This window comes from Gymnodraco acuticeps, unplaced genomic scaffold (genome assembly GCF_902827175.1).
Source record: "Gymnodraco acuticeps unplaced genomic scaffold, fGymAcu1.1, whole genome shotgun sequence".
Taxonomy (NCBI): Eukaryota; Metazoa; Chordata; class Actinopteri; order Perciformes; family Bathydraconidae; genus Gymnodraco; species Gymnodraco acuticeps.
The window spans coordinates 466,831-485,794 of NW_022990285.1; the positions used below are offsets into that span (position 1 = coordinate 466,831).

Here is an 18,964-nt window from a genome sequence, read left to right on the forward strand (position 1 = left end):
TCCGGGCGGATCTCATCCACCCCCGGGGCTTTGCCACTGTGGAGTTGTTTGACGACCTCAGTGACCTCCCCCCGGGAGATTGGTGTTGATCCCCCGTCATACTCCAGCTCTGCCTCTAACATAGAGGGCGGAGTTGTCGGGTTCAGGAGTTCCTCAAAGTGTTCCTTCCAACGCCCTAACACTCCATCAGTTGAGGTCAACAACGTCCCATCCTTACTGTACACAGCTTGGATGGTTCCCTGCTTCCCCCTCCTGAGGTGTCGGACAGTTTTCCAGAACAACTTTGGTGCCGCCCGAAAGTCCTTCTCCATGTCTTCTCCGAACTTCTCCCACACCCGCTGCTTTGCCTCGGCCACGGATGAGGCTGCTGCCCTTCGGGCCTGTCGGTACCTTGCAACTGCCTCGGGAGTCCCCCGGGATAACAAATCCCTGAAGGCCTCCTTCTTCAGTCGGACGGCTTCCCTGACCACCGGTGTCCACCAGGAGGTTCGAGGGTTACCGCCCCTTGAGGCACCTAGGACCTTGAGACCACAGCTCCCCGCCGCGGCTTCGGCAATAGAGGCTTTGAACACCGACCACTCTGGTTCAATGTCTCCAACCTCCACAGGAATGCCCGAAAAGCTCCGCCGGAGGTGTGAGTTGAAGGCCTCCTGAACTTGGGCCTCCTCCAGACGTTCCCAGTTCACCCGAACTACACGTTTGGGCTTACCAGGTCTATCCAGAGGCTTCCCCCGCCACTCGACCCAACTCACCACCAGATGGTGATCAGTTGACAACTCCGCCCCTCTCTTTACCCGAGTGTCCAAAACATACGGCCTCAGGTCCGATGATACGATAACGAAATCGATCATGGACCTTCTGCCTAGGGTGCTCTGGTACCACGTACACTTATGAGCATCCTTATGTTCGAACATGGTGTTTGTTATGGCCAATCCATGACTAGCACAGAAGTCCAGTAACAAACCACCACTCCGGTTCAGATCAGGGGGGCCGTTCCTCCCAATCACGCCCCTCCAAGTGTCTCCATCATTGCCCACATGTGCGTTGAAGTCTCCCAGCAAGATTAAAGAGTCCCCTTCAGGAGCCCCATACAGGACTCTTTCCAGGGTCTCCAAGAAGGCCGTATACTCTGAACTGCTGTTGGGTGCATAAGCACACACAACAGTCAGAGTTTTCCCCCCCATAACCCGCAGGCGTAGGGAGGCGACCCTCTCGTCCACTGGGGTAAACTCCAACAACGAAGCACCTAACCGGGGACTTGTGAGTATCCCCACACCCGCCCGGCGCCTCACACCTTGAGCAACTCCGGAGAAGAATAGAGTCCAACCCCTATCCAGAAGTAAGGTTCCAGAGCCGACGCTGTGCGTAGAGGTGAGCCCAACCAGATCCAACTGGTAACGCTCCACCTCCCGCACAAGCTCCGGCTCCTTCCCCCCAGAGAGGTGACGTTCCACGTCCCCAAAGCCAGCTTCTGTCGCCCGGGTCTGGTCCGTCGAGACCCTCCGCTTTCACTGCCACCCTTCTGGCAGCGCACCCGACCCCATTGATGTTTCCCGTAGGTGGTGGGCCCGCGGGACGGAGAAGCGGAGGTGTTGCCCACGTTGCCTTTTCGGGCTGGGCCCGGCCGGGCTCCGTGGCAAGCCCGGCCACCAGACGCTCGCCGACGAGTCCTCCTTCTGGGCCTGGCTCCAGAAGGGGACCCCGAGCTTCCTCCGGGCCGGGTATCCTCACTTCTTGTATCGTCTTTCATGAGGTCTTTTGAACCAATCTTAGTCTGGCCCCTTGCCTGAGACCAATTTGCCATGGGAAACCCTACCAGGAACACAAGGTTCCAGACAACACAGCCCCCAGGTTCATCAGGGCACACAAACCTCTCTACCACGGTAAGGTGCTGGTTCTTCAGACTCCGTCATGAAGTTCAAAAAACAAATCTCAAGGTTGCATCTCCTTTGCTTCTCTGTATCTTGGCAGTATTCAGTTGACACACATATTCCGTGAGCCCTGGCTGTCTAATCTCAATGACGGCAGTGTGGATCTTACATCAGCCTTTTGTCCTCCACGGAAACTGATGCCATCAGAGATGGAGGACTGGAAATCTGCTATGGTGTAATACTCTGCTTCCACAGCAGGGGGTGCTGGTGGCTTTGGTAACTGGAGTCCCTGTGCAGAAAATGGGAAGAGAGGTGAGCAGCTGACATCATAAAAAGCTATCATTATCTGACTATATCTTAAGAATGAGAAAGAAATAGATCATAATAAAGGATGTTCAATTATTAAGTGATGTGCTGTATGGCTGCATATGAAAATATTAAAGATATTTATTAGTGTGTACAGTATTTAAGTGTGCAGTGATGGATTGAGATGATCAAGGACTTGCGGAAATAATACTGTTGTGTTATTGCTGTGCTTTCATGGTTGCTATGGCAAGTCTCACAGTAACCAGGGAGCTAATTAATAATCGTTCTTCTTATGTTGTTATTCTAATTCACTGTATTTATTCTGCTTTTTATTAGTAACTCGTGTTTGTAAATGTGCTAGAACATTATTTTCTGTGATCAGGGGTAGTTATGTGATGCATACATGTTTCTGCTGAATCAAATCATGTGAAAGAAAGCCCTCTTGGGTATTGTTATGGAGCAGTAACTGGCGAAGTGTCTTACCAAGTTGGGTTCTCTTCGTGGGGGAGGTTTTTGTCTCAGATTTGGAGACCCTGATAAACAAAGAAAGATCTCATTAATACATATGTGCAATGCCCTTAACCAACATTCAGCAGTTACAGGAATTATGGAGTTATATTTGAGCCTCATTCCTGTGTATGCAAAGACAGAAATTGTTCAGTTTATTGTTCAGCAGGTTGACTTCCACATTTGAACACCAATTTTATAATTTTGAAGCGTAAATGCAATCGCCTGAAGTAAAAAGTTAACGTTAGTCTATAAAAAGAACTACGTCACGGTCACATGACTTAACGTCATCACCGCTATACTACAGATAGCTAATGTTTGACGTGATGACGTTTAGTAGTCTCATTAAGCCACTTGTTAGCAACCACCATTTTGATGACACATCAAAGCATTAGTATTTCCTAACATATTTTATGTCAAAGAACAAAACGTAAAAATCTCTTCAGCTTGTATTACAACATTCAAGACTCTGGGAATTGCAATGGCTTAAATGCTTATTCATTTCAGAGTTTTAGGAGTAATTCCTGCACCACTCTTAATTATCGCTAGGACTGTCCTCCAGCCCACCTCACACAAAATAATGTAGATGGAGCATGAGGAAAGCTTCAGTTGTTTTGCCAACAGTATTATTGGTTACTAAACAGGAGAGGTAAAGCAATCGAAGAATGTAATGCAGTTTCACAGCTTCATGAATTCCCTTCATAACTTATTAACCTTTTTGTCAATCTGGTTGAACGTGTATTTTTTCTATTGCAGCCAAGCTGTCTTGGTAGGTTGTTATGTGAGTAAGCAAGTTGTTTTCCTTGATGATGGCCAGCTACATATACTTTAATTTATAATCACCCATGTGCTTGACAAATAAAACTGCTTTATATAACTGAGTGTAATATTTAAACTCTGTAAAAACGATTATCACTGTGTGTATAGAACACATTATATTTTTTAGCGCAAAACATATTTTTGTTTGCTTTATCAACAATGTTTTTGTAGTAAGATACTTTCCGTACAATTTTGATTATGCACATGCAAAACACACGTTCAGGAATGAGGCACTAATGTAACGTCATAAGTAACATAAGCTTGAAAACAAAATCCACACAGTTCTTAGTGTGTGAGTAAAATAACAATCCACACACCAAACCCACTGTCCCATGTTAAACAGTCTCACAGATTAGTGTGACAATGCTATTAGATTACACCACCATCACCATTAGATACACCATCAGTGACGTAGCTTACCTATAGAGTCAAAGTCTACACAAAAGGAAAATGACACGTCTTAATGTCTCATACAGAACTATAAATCCTCCCTGGCTGCAATGCATTTATTGCTCAATTGTACTCTGACACGCTACAAATACTCACCAATTTCCACTCTATGCGGGGCCACTCTAGCAACAGCTGGGGACCCTTGCTCTTCCCTGGCTAGACTTTTTTTGAGTGCAGCACTTGCTGCTATCCCCAGACAGGGGCTGTTGGTGTCACGGCCAGCGCTCAGCCTCCGGCCCGTCTCCGCGTTGATCTCAGAGTTGTACGGCATGGGCAGGCTGATCTCGCTCTTGGAGATGTGGCGCTCGGGGGTGGTGCTCCCCTCCCCCTCCGTCTGGATGTCCTTCTCGCTGACGGACTTCTTCTGCAGCAGGTTGCTGATCTCCATGATGTTGCCGATGATCTCCACGGGGCCTGTCAGGGTCTTCTTGCGGGGGGAGAAGTCATCTTTCACCTTTTGCAAGTAGGAGGCAGGGGCCCAGCCCTCTTTCCCTAAGTACCTGTGGGTAGAATGCAAAAAGACAGAGTTTTTAAAGAGGACATATATTTGTAATTTGTGTTTCTACTGTTACATGTATACTTGGTTTATTCTTCAAAAAGGTCTTTATTTTTCTCCAACTGCCTGTGCTGCAGCACCTCTTTTTTCACCCTCTGTCTAAAACCAGAGTTCAGTCTGCTCTGATTGGTTAGCTGGTCGGCTCAGTTGTGCTTGGTCAATCTTTTAGAGATTTGTAACTACTTTGTGTAAATCTCCCTCCCCTTAGCCTATCACACACAATGTGATGGAGTGCTAGCCAATATAAATGCAAGTGTAACTGTACAAAGTGATGTCATTATATTACGGAACTAAACAAAGGAGCCCAATGGAGGCGTTTCAGGTAGGGGGGGGGAAGTGTGTGGGAGAAAAACTCCCTCTAGGGTGAACACAGGGATTTTAGCCTTTGCAGACCATTAACATGCACACAAACCTTTATAACACACTACAGGAGAGGGAAAACCCCCATAAGCTTAATCGGGCCTCTTTAAAAAAATGATACACATATAGTAAACATCATCATGTTATGGGGGCATTGAGTTTAAAAGCTCTGTACAAAGGCCTTACATGGATTAGGGAATCAGATTTGTTTACAGCGTGACGAATACAAGTCACAAAATACATCTAGTAGCTTCTGCTTCTTGTTTTTGACCACTGTTTTTTTTTTAAACGGCCTTCAGGTTCAAAGCAACATTTACTTACTGACTAGATCACCACTTTTAAATAAGCACCAATAATATCTTGACTGCAAATCATACCTAGAATGAATAATCAACTACATTTCCATATTAACTGGTATTTCAGAGTGTAATACAAATAAACCAAAACAAATCCTGTGTATTGAAAACAGAACACTGTTGAAGTAAACAGCCTCAATAATATATGCAGAAGAGTATCAGCTTCCCCACATTGCAACAATCATTGCAAAGCTAAATGAGTCATTTTAGAGTGCTTTGTGAAACAATAAGTAATGTTTCCAAATGCAACTCTGACTCATTTGCCTTTAGGTGGGTCATTCTCTGTTTAGAAGAGATGTGATCATTCGAGCTCCCCTGTTCCCCACTCTTACTGTGACCACAAGGAGTCACCATAGCAGAGAAAGCCCCATGCTTAAAGTTCTCTAAGCAAAAACATCCAAATAGTATTATTTCCTGTTGATCTGGAACGACTTGTTGTGCATTGCAATGAAGGCCAAAGTACATTTTATGTATAAAGCTAAATATCAAATGCATTCGAAGTGTTTTAAATCTGTACAGCACCCTGTATTTTTCGATCCTCCATTTAAACACAAAATGCTGTTTCACATATTAGCCACAAACATCATGCTAGCACACATTAGCATATTTAACATTGGCTCTGTCTGTGTGTATGTTTGTGTGTGTATGCACACCGCATGTGTATGCCACATGCCACGAGGCAGCATGTGATAGTAATCAGCTGTGCAGTGGAGCGCCACTCTCTTTAGCCCCCGGGGTATGAGGAAACAAACAACTGGCAGGAAACAACACACATATGCACAAACTGGCAGAGACACACACATATACACATTAGTAACCCAACAAGGGACATGCAATTGACCTGTGGAGAGCGCCATGTGTGGATCTCAATGTCTTTATGCAAATACAAGCTGCAGGAAACAGCAGCGTTCCTCACAGCACTAAGCAAAGAGGACTATCAACCAAGCCACTATTCTCAAATGACTTGCTTACTTAGAAATTTGATTTAAAAAGTTTAAATATTCAAAAAGTGCTTTATTTCTCATACTGCCTGTGGGGGCTGAGTCTGTTGTGATTGGTCAAGCACTTAGAGATGTTTTGGAGAAGTCACGCACCTTAGCCTATCAAGTACAATGTGTTGGAGCGCTAGCCAATAGAAGCGCAATGTTACAAATTGAAGTCACTATTTTCCTGAAGTAAACCAAGGAGTCCAATGGAGGCGTTTCAGTCAGGGGGGAGTGTGTGGGAGAGAAACTCCCTCTGGAGGGAACTTACAAACACTACAGGAAAGGGAAAACCCACAAAGAATATTAGGGCCTCTTCAAAAACATAAAAACACTTTTGACAGATTCCATTAGTCTCCTTTAGCTGCTATGCGTTGATGAGCTGAGCACCTTTTACTTAAGCCCCCAGAATAATAGATCTGCTCCCTGAATCAATTTGTAAAAATGTTAGTTCTTTGTTCATTTGAATCGACAGAGAAGAAGGCTAATTCACTTGCTCTATGGGCCCCATGGATGCAGAAGATCCAGGTATTTTAATCTCAGCAGTCCATCCATTTTGGTGTCACTGAGCAACTGTCCTATCCAGAATCCAGTCCCCTTCATACACCCATGCTTTGACTATTTAGCGTTTACTCACCTGATGTACCACCAGCCCTCCAAGTTCTTCTGGATGACTTCCACGGTGACCCCTTTCTCAAAGCTGACTTCATCCTTCCCTTGACTGGCGTGTGGCTGTATCGTCAAATATTTCTCCTCTGGATGGCACGAGGGGCGAAAGAAAGACAAAGAGTAGCCGAGTGAGTGAACTGTTATCATTAAACATTGAGGGGTTGGACCACCGTTTAGTTTACATCTGACCAGAGGGCCTTATGAGGGGGGGGGGGGGGGGGGGTGAATAGTGAGTGTGACCTAATTAAATAGACTTTTCCCAACACAAACACAACCCAGCTTGGTTTGAACCACCCCCTGTTATTTACAACAACTCAAGCTAGTTGGACCCTGATTTAGTGTCCATCTTGCTCTAAAGGGAGATTCATCTCACGCTTTGATAGGCTTCACAGGACCCTGTAGGGAAGGAAGTTCTACAATGGGTTTAGTGGGGATTTATAGACACCTAGGCAAAAGATAGGAGCAGAGGGGGACACCAAGATTGGCAAAGGAACCAGCTTTCTGAGCAGTGGTTGACATGTTCAGTGGGCAACAGGATGGTTTATTTCAGTGGGTGATGAATTGGTATGGTATGAAGAGGAAGAAAAACAATGTTAAAAACAATGTATAGACTTATACAAAACACTTCTCAATCCTCAGTTAGGACCCACCCTAAAGTGGTGTCTGTGCCTGCAAAGTCCCAACCTTTTGACTGGATTTTGTCTTTTCCATGGCTGTAAGAAAAGTGATTGTTCACCAATAGGAAGGTTGAGGGTAGGGCTGTGCAATTAATCGTATTTTAATCTCAATTACGATTTTGGCTTGCAACGATTACGAAAGCACTGTCATCGAAATAAAACGTTTATTTTGCTGCATTCCCTTTCGCAATGATGCTCTCAATTTGTCTTGCGTTATACATCCTGCTCGCGCGTGCGCAGTCACCCCTCCCTAAAAGCCCTCTCGGCCAGGTTGTGTTGACTTGCAGTCTGTTTAATAAATCCATATAAACACGTTACAAGGGAAGCTTTAGTTGCCGTGTCTCTATTCTCCGGTCCTCCATGCAAGTATAGCCTCTTAGCTCGCTACTTCCAGTTTCCAGATAAGGGGTTACCAAAATAAGAGTACTGTGTGTAGCAGATTAAACATGACAGGTTGTGAGTGACATTAGTTATCATATTTATATATGTTTAGTAGGTTGTGGAAGTGTGCTCCAAAATATTTGTTGATATTTTTGTATTGGTTTTTCAGTTGAATTATACTTAAAGTTCAGGGTAATCAACTAAAACATACTGTTCAAATTATTATTATTTATTTTTTAAAAGTTCAATAAACGGATGTTTTCAAAGTCAATGAATAATCATTAATAATCGCGATATCAATATTGAGTCACTTTTAATACCTTAAAGGAGTGGAATGAAAGATGAAAGATTGAATTAATCGCATCTATTAATCTCATCAGTGTGTATGCATAAGCGTGCCTAAGTATCCATCAGTGTGTGTGTGTGTGTGTGTGTGTGTGTGTGTGTGTGTGTGTGTGTGTGTGTGTGTGTGTGTGTGTGTGTGTGTGTGTGTGTGTGTGTGTGTGTGTGTGTGTGTGTGTGTGTGTGTGTGTGTTGTGTGTGTGTGTGTGTGTGTGTGTGTTGTGTGTGTGTGTGTGTGTGTGTGTGTGTGTGTGTGTGTTGGCTCCAGTGTCACACTTCAGGGACAGAACAGTGAGTTGAGAGAGCGGTCAGTGGGATTCTATAAATCAGATTAGGGACCTGCTGTAAGTGATAGCACTCTGTGGAGGGAGGCGGTTGTATTGAACCTCGGAGAACAGAACCCCACCAATGAGGTCACTCCGCCGTCAGTAGCCAATCAACACCCCCAGAGAGGTCAAGACCCCCTGACCTGGCTTTGAGTCAGACTACAGAGAAGCCAGAGAGAGATGTGCTGTCATTTCATTTGATTCGCGAGCGCGCCCTTATTTTATTTTCAAGATCTCGGGATCACGCCCCTGTCTTCTTTATGAAGTGTAACGTGAAAGGCAAAGAAGTCTGTGTCAGCAAACGGGCCACGGAGTATACGACTGCTCTCCTCCATTAGCAAATGACATCCTGCGGGGACATCAATCCTGCACGATGGCTCTTTGTTTTTTGTCCTTTGCCAGTGCTCCTAAATCAAACTGTGTCTGCGCCGAGCTGTACAACCTCACTCAAACGTTTCTTATCGCTAGCTCAGCAATGCATTATCAGGCAGGCACAGTAGTGTCTCCATTCACAAAGCACAAGAGGGAGGAACGGGGATGAGAAGATTGTGGGATGGATAAGAACAAGAGGAAGGTGCAAAGATTGAAGTTTGGAATGGGTGCTGAGTCTTTTTAGTTTTTGTCTTATACTCAATAGCAAACCCGGCCATTTATTGTGCCGAGCCATTCAACCCTAACACAAACCACTGGTCTACCTGCACATAGAGGAGTTTCATCTTGGACTAATTGACTCACAGTGAAACCACAAACTGGTCAGAAAGTAAAGAGTGGTGCTGATTCAAAACGTTTGAAAATCTGTAGAGATACCTCGACTGTATCAAGAGAAAATGGAACAGAGCATTGAAATTACAACGGAGGAATGAGTCAACATGGGCCAATCACAACACATCTCATGAGTTTGGATGTAAAAACCTCACAAGATACTTCATAACTCCTAAAATAAAGAGTAAACTAACTGGTTCACAACAAACATGTGTGCGCTTGTGTGGGAATAGAGATGCAAATCACACACACATTGTCAGGGAATGTCATACTCTAAGTTCCTCTTTAGGAAAATGTGCATTCTACTAAGGGAGACATTCTGGGTTATTGCAGCATTTTATACTTTGGAAATATAAATGATTGTGTGATTGATATCCATGTTATTACCAAGCAAAAAAGCAATAACAACACACTGGTGTAAGGCTGAGCCACCTTCTACAGAGCAGTGGATGGATATTATGAGAGAAGTCTATATAATAGAAACAATGACGTACCAACTTAGAGTGAGAGCAAATATTTGATAGTAAATGGAACAAAATTGATCATTTATGACACAGAGGAAAATGTCTAAGACAAACTAATATATGCTTTTTAAGAGACTATACAATATACAGTATGTATGTATGTGTGCGACCCCTGATGATAGCAACTTGTAACCATGGCTGTTACATTTTAGTTTGATGTTTATTTTATTTTATATAACTTTTGTTTATGTTCTTGTACTTTAGTTCTCTACCTTTGTTCTAAGCTAAGAGAAACCATAAGTTAACATATTGTAAAATGTGTTTTGTTGAATGTACAAACAGAACTCAATAAATACTAAAGTAAAAAAAAAGTGTTGAACTCCTCAAGTTCTATAAAGTCCTCCCTAACCCTATGTGTGCCTTTATCATCATGACATATTTATTTTAACCAATAAATCATAACAGTCACATAATAGTGTTTTCAATTATTTATCTACGTTAAGCTTAGGCTAACAAACTGGTCTAAACCCCAGCACGTTGGTACTTGTGGTGTACAGTTCTCTAAACAACCAAGCGTTATATTATTTTGACCGTTTGCCAATACTGAACAACCCAACAAACTCAACTCAACTTAAGACATTTGATGGAACTAGTAAATACATCACACCTAGGATATGTCAAGTCATGCTAACAGGGATCAGTAAACATTGCAAGTTAGCTGTGCCCTGTGGAGGCCTGAGGGGTCTGCACGGTTGACATTCAATAGATGGGGCCCAGGACATTATGATTATAAAATGTAGTAATGAAGGTCTTCAAATGCTCACTAAGCCTGAAGCTTTTATGGGCGCTGGAATTCTTGGGCGTGTCTACTACCTAGAACCCCACAAAATGAATGGTACGTGACTAACAAATTAAGTGTTGGAATTCAAGAACATGGTCTCCAACGACTTTCATGTCCTCATTCTCTGGTGGCGACAATTAGCCGGGTGACTCATCCTCGCTCTCCAGAGGTTGAGGTCTGCGTGATTAAAACCAGTGTGCCGATTGGGCGGCTGTCCCACTTTCACACTTTCTACCGGCTCGTTGGGGCCAAACTTTAATGTTCTGTGTGGGGAGACATGTCTAGTTAGGAGACATTCCTGAAGACCTGCCTAACACTGTTCCCTATCCTGAGACACATGCTTTATTCCAGTGTATCCATGACGATATACTGTAAATGCTGCCTGTTTAGGTTCCTGAATCAGCTGTGTAGTGGATGTACTGCTATTAGTCTCCACAAAACCAATCAGGATTACACAGTGGTGATAAGTAACTAAGCACATTTACTCAAGTACTGTACCTAAGTACAATTTTGAGGTACTTGTACTTTAGAGTAATTCAATGTTTTGATACTTTGTACTTCTACTCCACGACAAATCAGAGGTACATATTGTACTTTTACTCAACTACATTTTTTAACACCTTTAGTTAATTTACAGATGTGGATGAATGATATGAAATATAACCAAGTGTTGAATCAGACTTTAGTTCCACCTGGAGTAAATCCACCAGCTACCCTGCAGTATACAAAGTCATTCAGACTAGCTGCACCTTTACCAGCTTTGAGAACACTTTCATGATCAATCATTATAAAACATATCATATATATTATTCTGAAATGGACCAATCTACACTTTTACTTTTGGTAATTTAAGTATATTTTGATGCTAATACTTGTATACTTTTACTTGAGTACAATTTTTGGATGCAGGACTTTTACTGTTAACAGAGTATTTCTCCATTCTGGTACTTCTACTTTGATTTAAGTACAAGATATGAGTACTTCTCCCACCTCTTGGATTACATAGGTTAGTGACCATGCGTGTAACTTACCCTGCGTCAACTGACTGAGGCTTTGGACCGTATGAATACTGCTGTATGTCAGTGTGCGTTTTTAGAATGAGACGAGTTGTTTTTACACCAATGAATTTCTCTCCTGTACAGTTGCTAGAGTTGACGCATGAACACATTAGACCTAAACCGTGTCTGTTTGAAGCTCTGACTAAGCCTGGAGCCAGACAAGTGTCTAACTGTGGGACTGAGAAAAGTTTAAACTAGAAAGCGCCGACTCGCCCCCCCCCCCCCCCCCCCCCAGGAGAGGTGATTTTTCAGACATAGACTCACTTTCAGCATTAAAGCAATAATGACTCCACCACACCACAGATTACTTGCCAAAAGAGGATGCCAGAACACTTTTATGTGTAATAAAAAGTCATTAACAGCATTTTAAACCTAAGGGAGCTTGCTTTAATTAGCAGCAACTCTGTTATACAATCATTTATGTTCACATGGCTCAGTGGCTGTCAGGGTTGTTGCGTTTGTGTTGTGGGAGCCCAATAGCTTTACTTATCCAAATGTGTTTAGTGCAGTCCAATTATTTGTGCTGCTCTGTGTGAGCTGAGGACAGCTCCAAGTTTGATGGAGTGAGATTTTAGTGTGTCAGAGCTGACTCATGGCCACCCAACATGCAGCTCCCGCTAGATTTCTCAGTTGCTGTTGGCTTGCTAGTGACCATGTAAATGAGGTTGTTTACCATGTGGCCGCAACATATGTGAAAGTGCTAAGGAGAGGGGCCATGGGAGGGGCTCAGCTGTGTACTGAATGTTTGTGGGGAAGATGTGTAGGGGTGAGAGAGTTTCAGTCACCGCCAGGGGTTAGCCTGGAGGGAGATCATGCATTTGGTTGTGTGTGGTTGTTGTGTACATGTCTCTCTCTCCAAGGTTATTCTTTCATAGTGCACGACACATCAGGGCAGGCTGAAATAATTGTTTGTGAACACTTCTGAATGTTTGCTAAGGACCCCTAATGGTTGCTGTTTTTCACCGCAGATCATTAACAACTGCTTCAGTAGCAAAAGGCATTTTCAACAATCAGTGATGCTTCAAAAAACGCAACATTTTGATATTTGCTGTAGGGCTGTAAAAATGATATTAAATCGTCCAGCGTATATATTTTCTTATTACATTTCTATTCAAATATCGGCTAGCTCTATTCAAATGTGTGCTCTTTATTCTACTTTAAACTGTTTATTATGGACAGAAGTTGTGATTTATTTTTATTTCACATAAACTATCATTGAAACATGCTATATCAAGATGTTGGCATGATCTTTGTTTTTTGTGTTTCCTTTTTTATTTCGAAAATGTCTCTCTTGTTGTGTCTAGCCTGGTTTCACTTCCAGGCCCATTCCCAAACCGCCCCCTACACCCTACCCCCTACACCCTACCCCCTACCCCCTACCCCCTACCCCCTACACCCTACCCCTCCGTTTGCGCGTTCACGCGGAGGGTCCGCCATATTGAGGGCTGTTCCAAAGCAACGAGTGTGGAGAGGTGTGGAGGAGGAGTGGGCTATCAAGCCCTCAAACAGCGAGTCTGCAGCGGTGCTGACTTGAGACCGGTCTCTACCTGACCGGAGTCACGCTGTATGTGTCCGTCAGGAAACACGCTGTTTACAAGTAGTTCCAGCAAACATCCACTGATAAACTGCGATGTTAACAACCTCATGATAACCTCATATGTTTTTAACTTAGGATCATACCTGTGTTTAGTCTAGAAAAAGGTAAATGTGTGCATTTTATTATAAAAGTTGTGTATATTTACAGACCGTTGCAAAAACTAAGAAGCTTATAAACATCAGGTTTAAAACTAAAAGAGCTTTGAAACACAATGAAAGATGTTTGGAGTTTTATTTGAGTTATTCATTTAAACTTGTTGTCTAAGAGATGCTGATTTGAAACCGTTGTTACATACAGTTACGGCATTTCCTGTTTCTGCCGGAGAGAGGGGAGGCCGTCCCAAAGCTTGCTGCTGTATTTACTCCCTCCATCTGACAGGAGGGAGCCTCGTTGAGCTGCGAGTGTGGGGTAGGGTCGAGGGAGTGGTTTGGGATTGGGCCCCAGTCTGTTTTGTTACCGCCTTGATTGTTTGCCCCGCCCTGATCTATCCACCTGTGTGTTCTCACGCTGCTTGTGTTTTTGCCTGCCCTCTCCATCTGTGTGTGCATGCCGGTTTGTCCCAGTGTTCTCTGTCAGTTAGTAGTTCCCCTAGATGTTTCCTCTGGTGGGGTTCTGCCCCTCAATGTTTTGCATGTGTATTCCTTGCATTATCCCTAGTGTTCCTTGTGGATTTGCTTCCCCGTTTTTCTTGTGCCAATCTGGGCTGTCCCTAATTTTTTTTTTGTGCTGTTGTATTAATAAACCTCCTTGCTTAGTTTTGTGTTTTTCCAGGTTTAATTTCAATACAGCTCGCCTTTAATTATGTATACCTGCCTCCTTTTTTGTACTCTGTTTGGGTCCTGTTCTACTCACCTACACATTGCCACAGAAAAAAAAATGACCACATTGGGAAGGATGTAAGGTTTTTTGCCATTTCGTCCATCACTATTTTGTCATGGCTTAAAAACTGAAAATGAATCCCACACCTGATGTGCTACTAACAATGTGCACACATCTAGTAAATCAATTCAGAGATACTCGAGATACACTTTGTTGTTATATTCCATGGAATGCTCTTAACATCCTGATAGCAATGAATATCTTCAGTGCTTTGACAACAAATCCATAAAAAAAAATTAATCTGTGGAAGCCGTAGCGCTGTAAAAAGCACGACCAATCATCTGAGCCGGCCCGGCTAAAGTAACTGGATGGCCTACCTGCCTGTCAGCCTTCCATCTGTGCACAAACTTATCTCGTGCCCTCATTGGTCATGTGCGCGTTCGTGTGTGTTGGAGGAAGGGCTCTGTAAGGAAGTGGCAGATTTCTTCCGGCTGTGTATTTTCAAATTCTAGCGCACTCGAGCTGGTTTCTCCAACATTACCTACCCCACCTTTAACATTGCACGCTGCATTTTTGTGATAAAGAGAATTAGCTAACAGTAGCTTCAGTTTGGTTTGGTAATGACGCTTGAATACACACACTAAAGACAAACACTATATGTGTGTATGTTCATATGGATGAGGGACTCAGGGTCTTTTATGGGCATGTCTGTTGGTTTGTGGATTTCTCATATTGTTGAATGTGTATGAGTCCACTGTCACTGTTTAATGTGTGTGTGAGTGTGTGTCTGTTTCCGCCTTCACCTCTGCTCTGCTGCCGGTTGACTATCCCCCCCAGGGTCCAGCGGCGGTCCAGCCTCTTCAGATGTGCCTTGCGTCTCTTTGTAACTGATGATGATTAAGGTGCAACCAAAAGGAAAACAAGGAAACAAAAGTGGAGTTAGTGTGAGAAGCAAAGATTATCAAAAGAAAAAGCAGTTGTTAGCATCATAACAATAGTTTCTGAGGGACAATGGCACATAAATGGAGTCAACAAATCATCACGTGGAATGGTAAGCTGGGTTTGTAAGTGTTTTAGCTAAGGATATGTTAAAAGTAAAGTTAGCTGCTGGTGGATGATGCAATTGTTTACAGGCAATCTACTCTAGATATACCAGTCAAAACTCAAAAATGCAGGATTCATTTCGAGGGCTTACTCTTCCTAAGTTATTATAGATGGATCAGGCTAGCCAATGCGAGTTATACTTTAATGTTACTTATAGATGGATGTGTACTGTGCATGTTTAGTATGTTTTGCATATCAATTTTAGAAATGCAGGCCTTTCCTGTTAAATATTTGTTTTATGATTGTAAATGGTCTGCAAATGCTAACATCGGATTGGATTGGTGCATCCGTACTTACAAATCACACACAAGTAAATACTTTCTGTTTTCTGGTACTCTGCTCCCTCAATAACATCATTCTTTTCAGACAATGAAATGTTTAAATGGGGTAAAATCATGTTTACAATTCCCCAGAGTCCAACTCTGCATCTACAAATGAATTGCTTTAAGTTTGATTTATAATGATCTCGACAGCAAAACAGAGAAAAGCAGCACGATTGTTCTGGTTACTTGACTCCAAAACACCACACATCCATAAATAGGGAAATCCTTTTTAGCACCTGATTAAGATTAAGCATGATGTTAAGAAAGGATCAATGTCTGTGTTCACTGTCAACCTACATCTCATAAAGCCATCTCTGACTTGAATTGATTCCACTAGGAAGTAAGACAAAGATGGTAGTGATATACATTGATAAGGTCTGCACATAGTTTCCGCTGCAGTGTGATGAACTTGTGACTTCTTTCACTCCTTATTACTTCAGAGTCTCAGTAATAACATGATGAGTCATTTTCCTATCTTGTATGAGGCCACATGAAGAGCAAACGCATTAAATGGATTACAGCACTTGTCTTCCATCTGTCTTGGTACTCTGATTCCTTCTCCATTTCCTGTCCTCTCTTACCCCTCATGTCTCGCCATCTTTCCTCCTGCTCCACAGCTGTCCTGTCTTCCTTTGTGTGCCTATGCTACTTGTAATGTCCTCTCTCCTCTTGATTCCTGTCTGCCTTCCACCCATCCCGCTGAGCACCACCCTACTCCCGCTGACCTCCTAATTGAAATATCAGCTAAAGGGAAGGCACAAAGGGAAATGTTATTTTGAGGTAATTCCAGCGGGGCCGGCTCGCCTGTCGGTTCCTCTCTAGCGAGCCGAGCTGTCAGTGGAATTAGGTTACAGACCATGCAGAGATAATGAGATGTAAGGGACGATAGGAAGCGGGAAGGGGAGATCAGAAATAAGAAGTGACGATGTGTGCAAACACAAAGACACCAGGCTCTAATGGGAAAATGGGGGCCACTGACGGAGGATGGGGGTGGAGGTGTGTGTGGTTGTGAGCTCAGGCACTCCCTGAATAAATGGTGCATTGGTTAGCAGAGACAGTATAAAAAACAAATGAGAGTGTGTATCCACAGGCTTAAAGGATGATTCTTCTTTATAATAACCTGGGTGTTATATGGTAGAATATGCCAAGTTTCCCAACACTAATAAGCAGATTGCCCACACCAAGTACATAGCTTTGATGTGGCGCAATTTAGATGAGCACACACAGTTTTTTTGTCCATCAAGGGATTATTATCCACATTTAGTTTTACTAAGATTTTATTATGACATACTCATGCCTGCGCACGACTCTTCCAGAGAAGTGTTTTAAATGATCAGGTTCTAGTGAAAGTGCACGTTTGTGAAGTAGTGAGCATGCAAATGGAACATGAGACTTAAATTAACCTTTATTTGTATTGCAGTTTTTTTGTTTTTGTTCAGCATGGGGATTAAACAATATCTTTTTTAGATTTAGTAATTTAAGGAAACACAGGGGAGCAGTTGATAAAAAATAGTAATTTATTGTAATAATTATTGCTTTAACACTGTTTTAAGATCCCAGATATACAAATAGTAGTCCACCGATTAAAAAGTAAAAAATGAATACCTGGCATTACCCAGAATGCAATTGGGCAACTGCTGTTTCCACAAATATAAGTTGTGTAGTACAGTGGTTCTCAAAGTGGGGTCCGCGACCCCCCGGGGGTCCGTGGCGCTCTGCCAGGGGGTCCGTGAAAAGTGTTCAGATTCATTAATTTAAATTATCATACCATTTTTCTATACATTTAAAAATCAAGCGCGTCTGCGGTGTCTTGCCAATGAGGCGATGAAGCCTGCCAAATTGAAGAGGCACCTCGAGACCAAGCATCCAGATTATGTAAAAAAAGACCAGGCTTTTTTTGAGAGGAAGGGCGAGGACTACCGCCAGCAACAACAACGGATGGTTAATGTTACGTCTGTTTCTGCTAAAGCGCAGCGGGCCTCCTACCTGGTAGCGCAGAGGATTGCTAAGGCGCGAAAGCCCCACACAATAGCGGAGGAACTGCTGCTCCCTGCTGCGGTGGATCTGTGTGAGGTGATGGTGGGGAAAGATGCGGCTGCCAAATTGAGAAGTGTACCTCTGTGAAATGACACCATCAGACGACGAATTGAGGACATGTCTGCTGATATCAAATCACAACTGCTGGAAAGACTGAGAGGGTCTAAATTCGCGGTTCAATTGGATGAGTCCACTGATGTGTCCGGCTCTGCGCAGCTCATCGCGCTGGTTCGCTACCCGTGGGAAGGAAGGATTCAGGAAGATTTTTTATTTTGTCAAGAGTTGACGGGGAGAGCAACAGGTGAGGAGATTTTCAATGTTATAGATATGTTCATGGAGACTGGCAATGTGAGTTGGGAGAATTGCATTGCGATTTGCATGGATGGGGCAGCTGCCATGACCGGACGCAAGAGTGGGGTGGTTGCTCGTGCCAAGGAGGGCAATCCAATGATGATAGCTACCCACTGCATGCTGCACAGGCAGGCTCTGGCGTCAAAATCATTGAGTCCTGAGCTACAGTCCGTTCTCAGCACGGTGGTATCTGTGGTCAACCACATCAAGTGTAAGCCACTGCAGTCCCGTTTATTCGGCCACCTCTGCAGGGAGATGGGCGCAGGACAGGACACCCTGCTGTTCCATTCAGAGGTGCGTTGGCTCTCCCGTGGAAAAGTGCTACAGCGGGTGTACGAACTGCGCTCTTCTCGGACCCCGAATGGATCGCACAGCTCGCCTACCTCGCAGATGTGTTCAACTTATTGAACGATCTCAGTTTGTCCGTTCAAGGCAGATATGCCTCTATCCTGGAGGTAAGCGACAAAATCAAGGCATTCCGTGCCAAAACAGCGATCTGGAGAAGGCGGGTGCAAAATGGCATTACAGACATGTTCCCCCAACTCACAGAGTTTTTGGACACAAACCAAATACCAGCTGAGATTGTGAAAAAAACAATCGGTTCGCATCTTGCCTCCCTTGGTGACTATTTCACTGACGTTGACACAAATGCCTGGGACTGGGTGTGCGACCCCTTCGTTGCCCATACATCAGCGCGGGGTCTCAGTGGAAAAGCAGAGGAGGAGCTGCTGGACCTGGCATGCGACGGGACTCTGAGAATCCGGTTCGGCCAAGGGGGGCATGTGGACTTTTGGCCTTCGGTTGAACAGGAGTATCCGGAAATCGCTGCTGTTGCCATGCGGGTGTTGCTCCCCTTTCCAACCACATACCTGTGCGAGTCATCATTCTCAGCGCTGACCTCCATGAAGACCAAGTACAGGGCTCGGATGGAAGTGGAGAACGACCTACGTGTATGCCTCTCATCTACTTCTCCAAGGATGGAGAAGTTGTGCAGCGAGAGACGGG

At 43.8% G+C, this 18,964-nt stretch overlaps 1 protein-coding gene across 3 annotated transcripts in view; it reads right to left on the reverse strand.

The window, feature by feature from the left end:
- Positions 1-18,964, reverse strand: part of sh3pxd2aa (SH3 and PX domains 2Aa) — a 136,837-nt gene that overhangs the window by 10,952 nt on the left and 106,921 nt on the right. For all 3 annotated transcript variants that reach the window (XM_034221814.1, XM_034221813.1, XM_034221815.1), the window contains 5 exons: positions 14,948-15,031; positions 6,846-6,963; positions 4,050-4,453; positions 2,661-2,710; positions 2,041-2,160 (listed from right to left, as the gene is read on the reverse strand). In XM_034221814.1, coding sequence (XP_034077705.1) covers positions 2,041-2,160; positions 2,661-2,710; positions 4,050-4,453; positions 6,846-6,963; positions 14,948-15,031 — 776 coding nt within the window. The remainder of the gene's footprint in view (positions 1-2,040; positions 2,161-2,660; positions 2,711-4,049; positions 4,454-6,845; positions 6,964-14,947; positions 15,032-18,964) is intronic.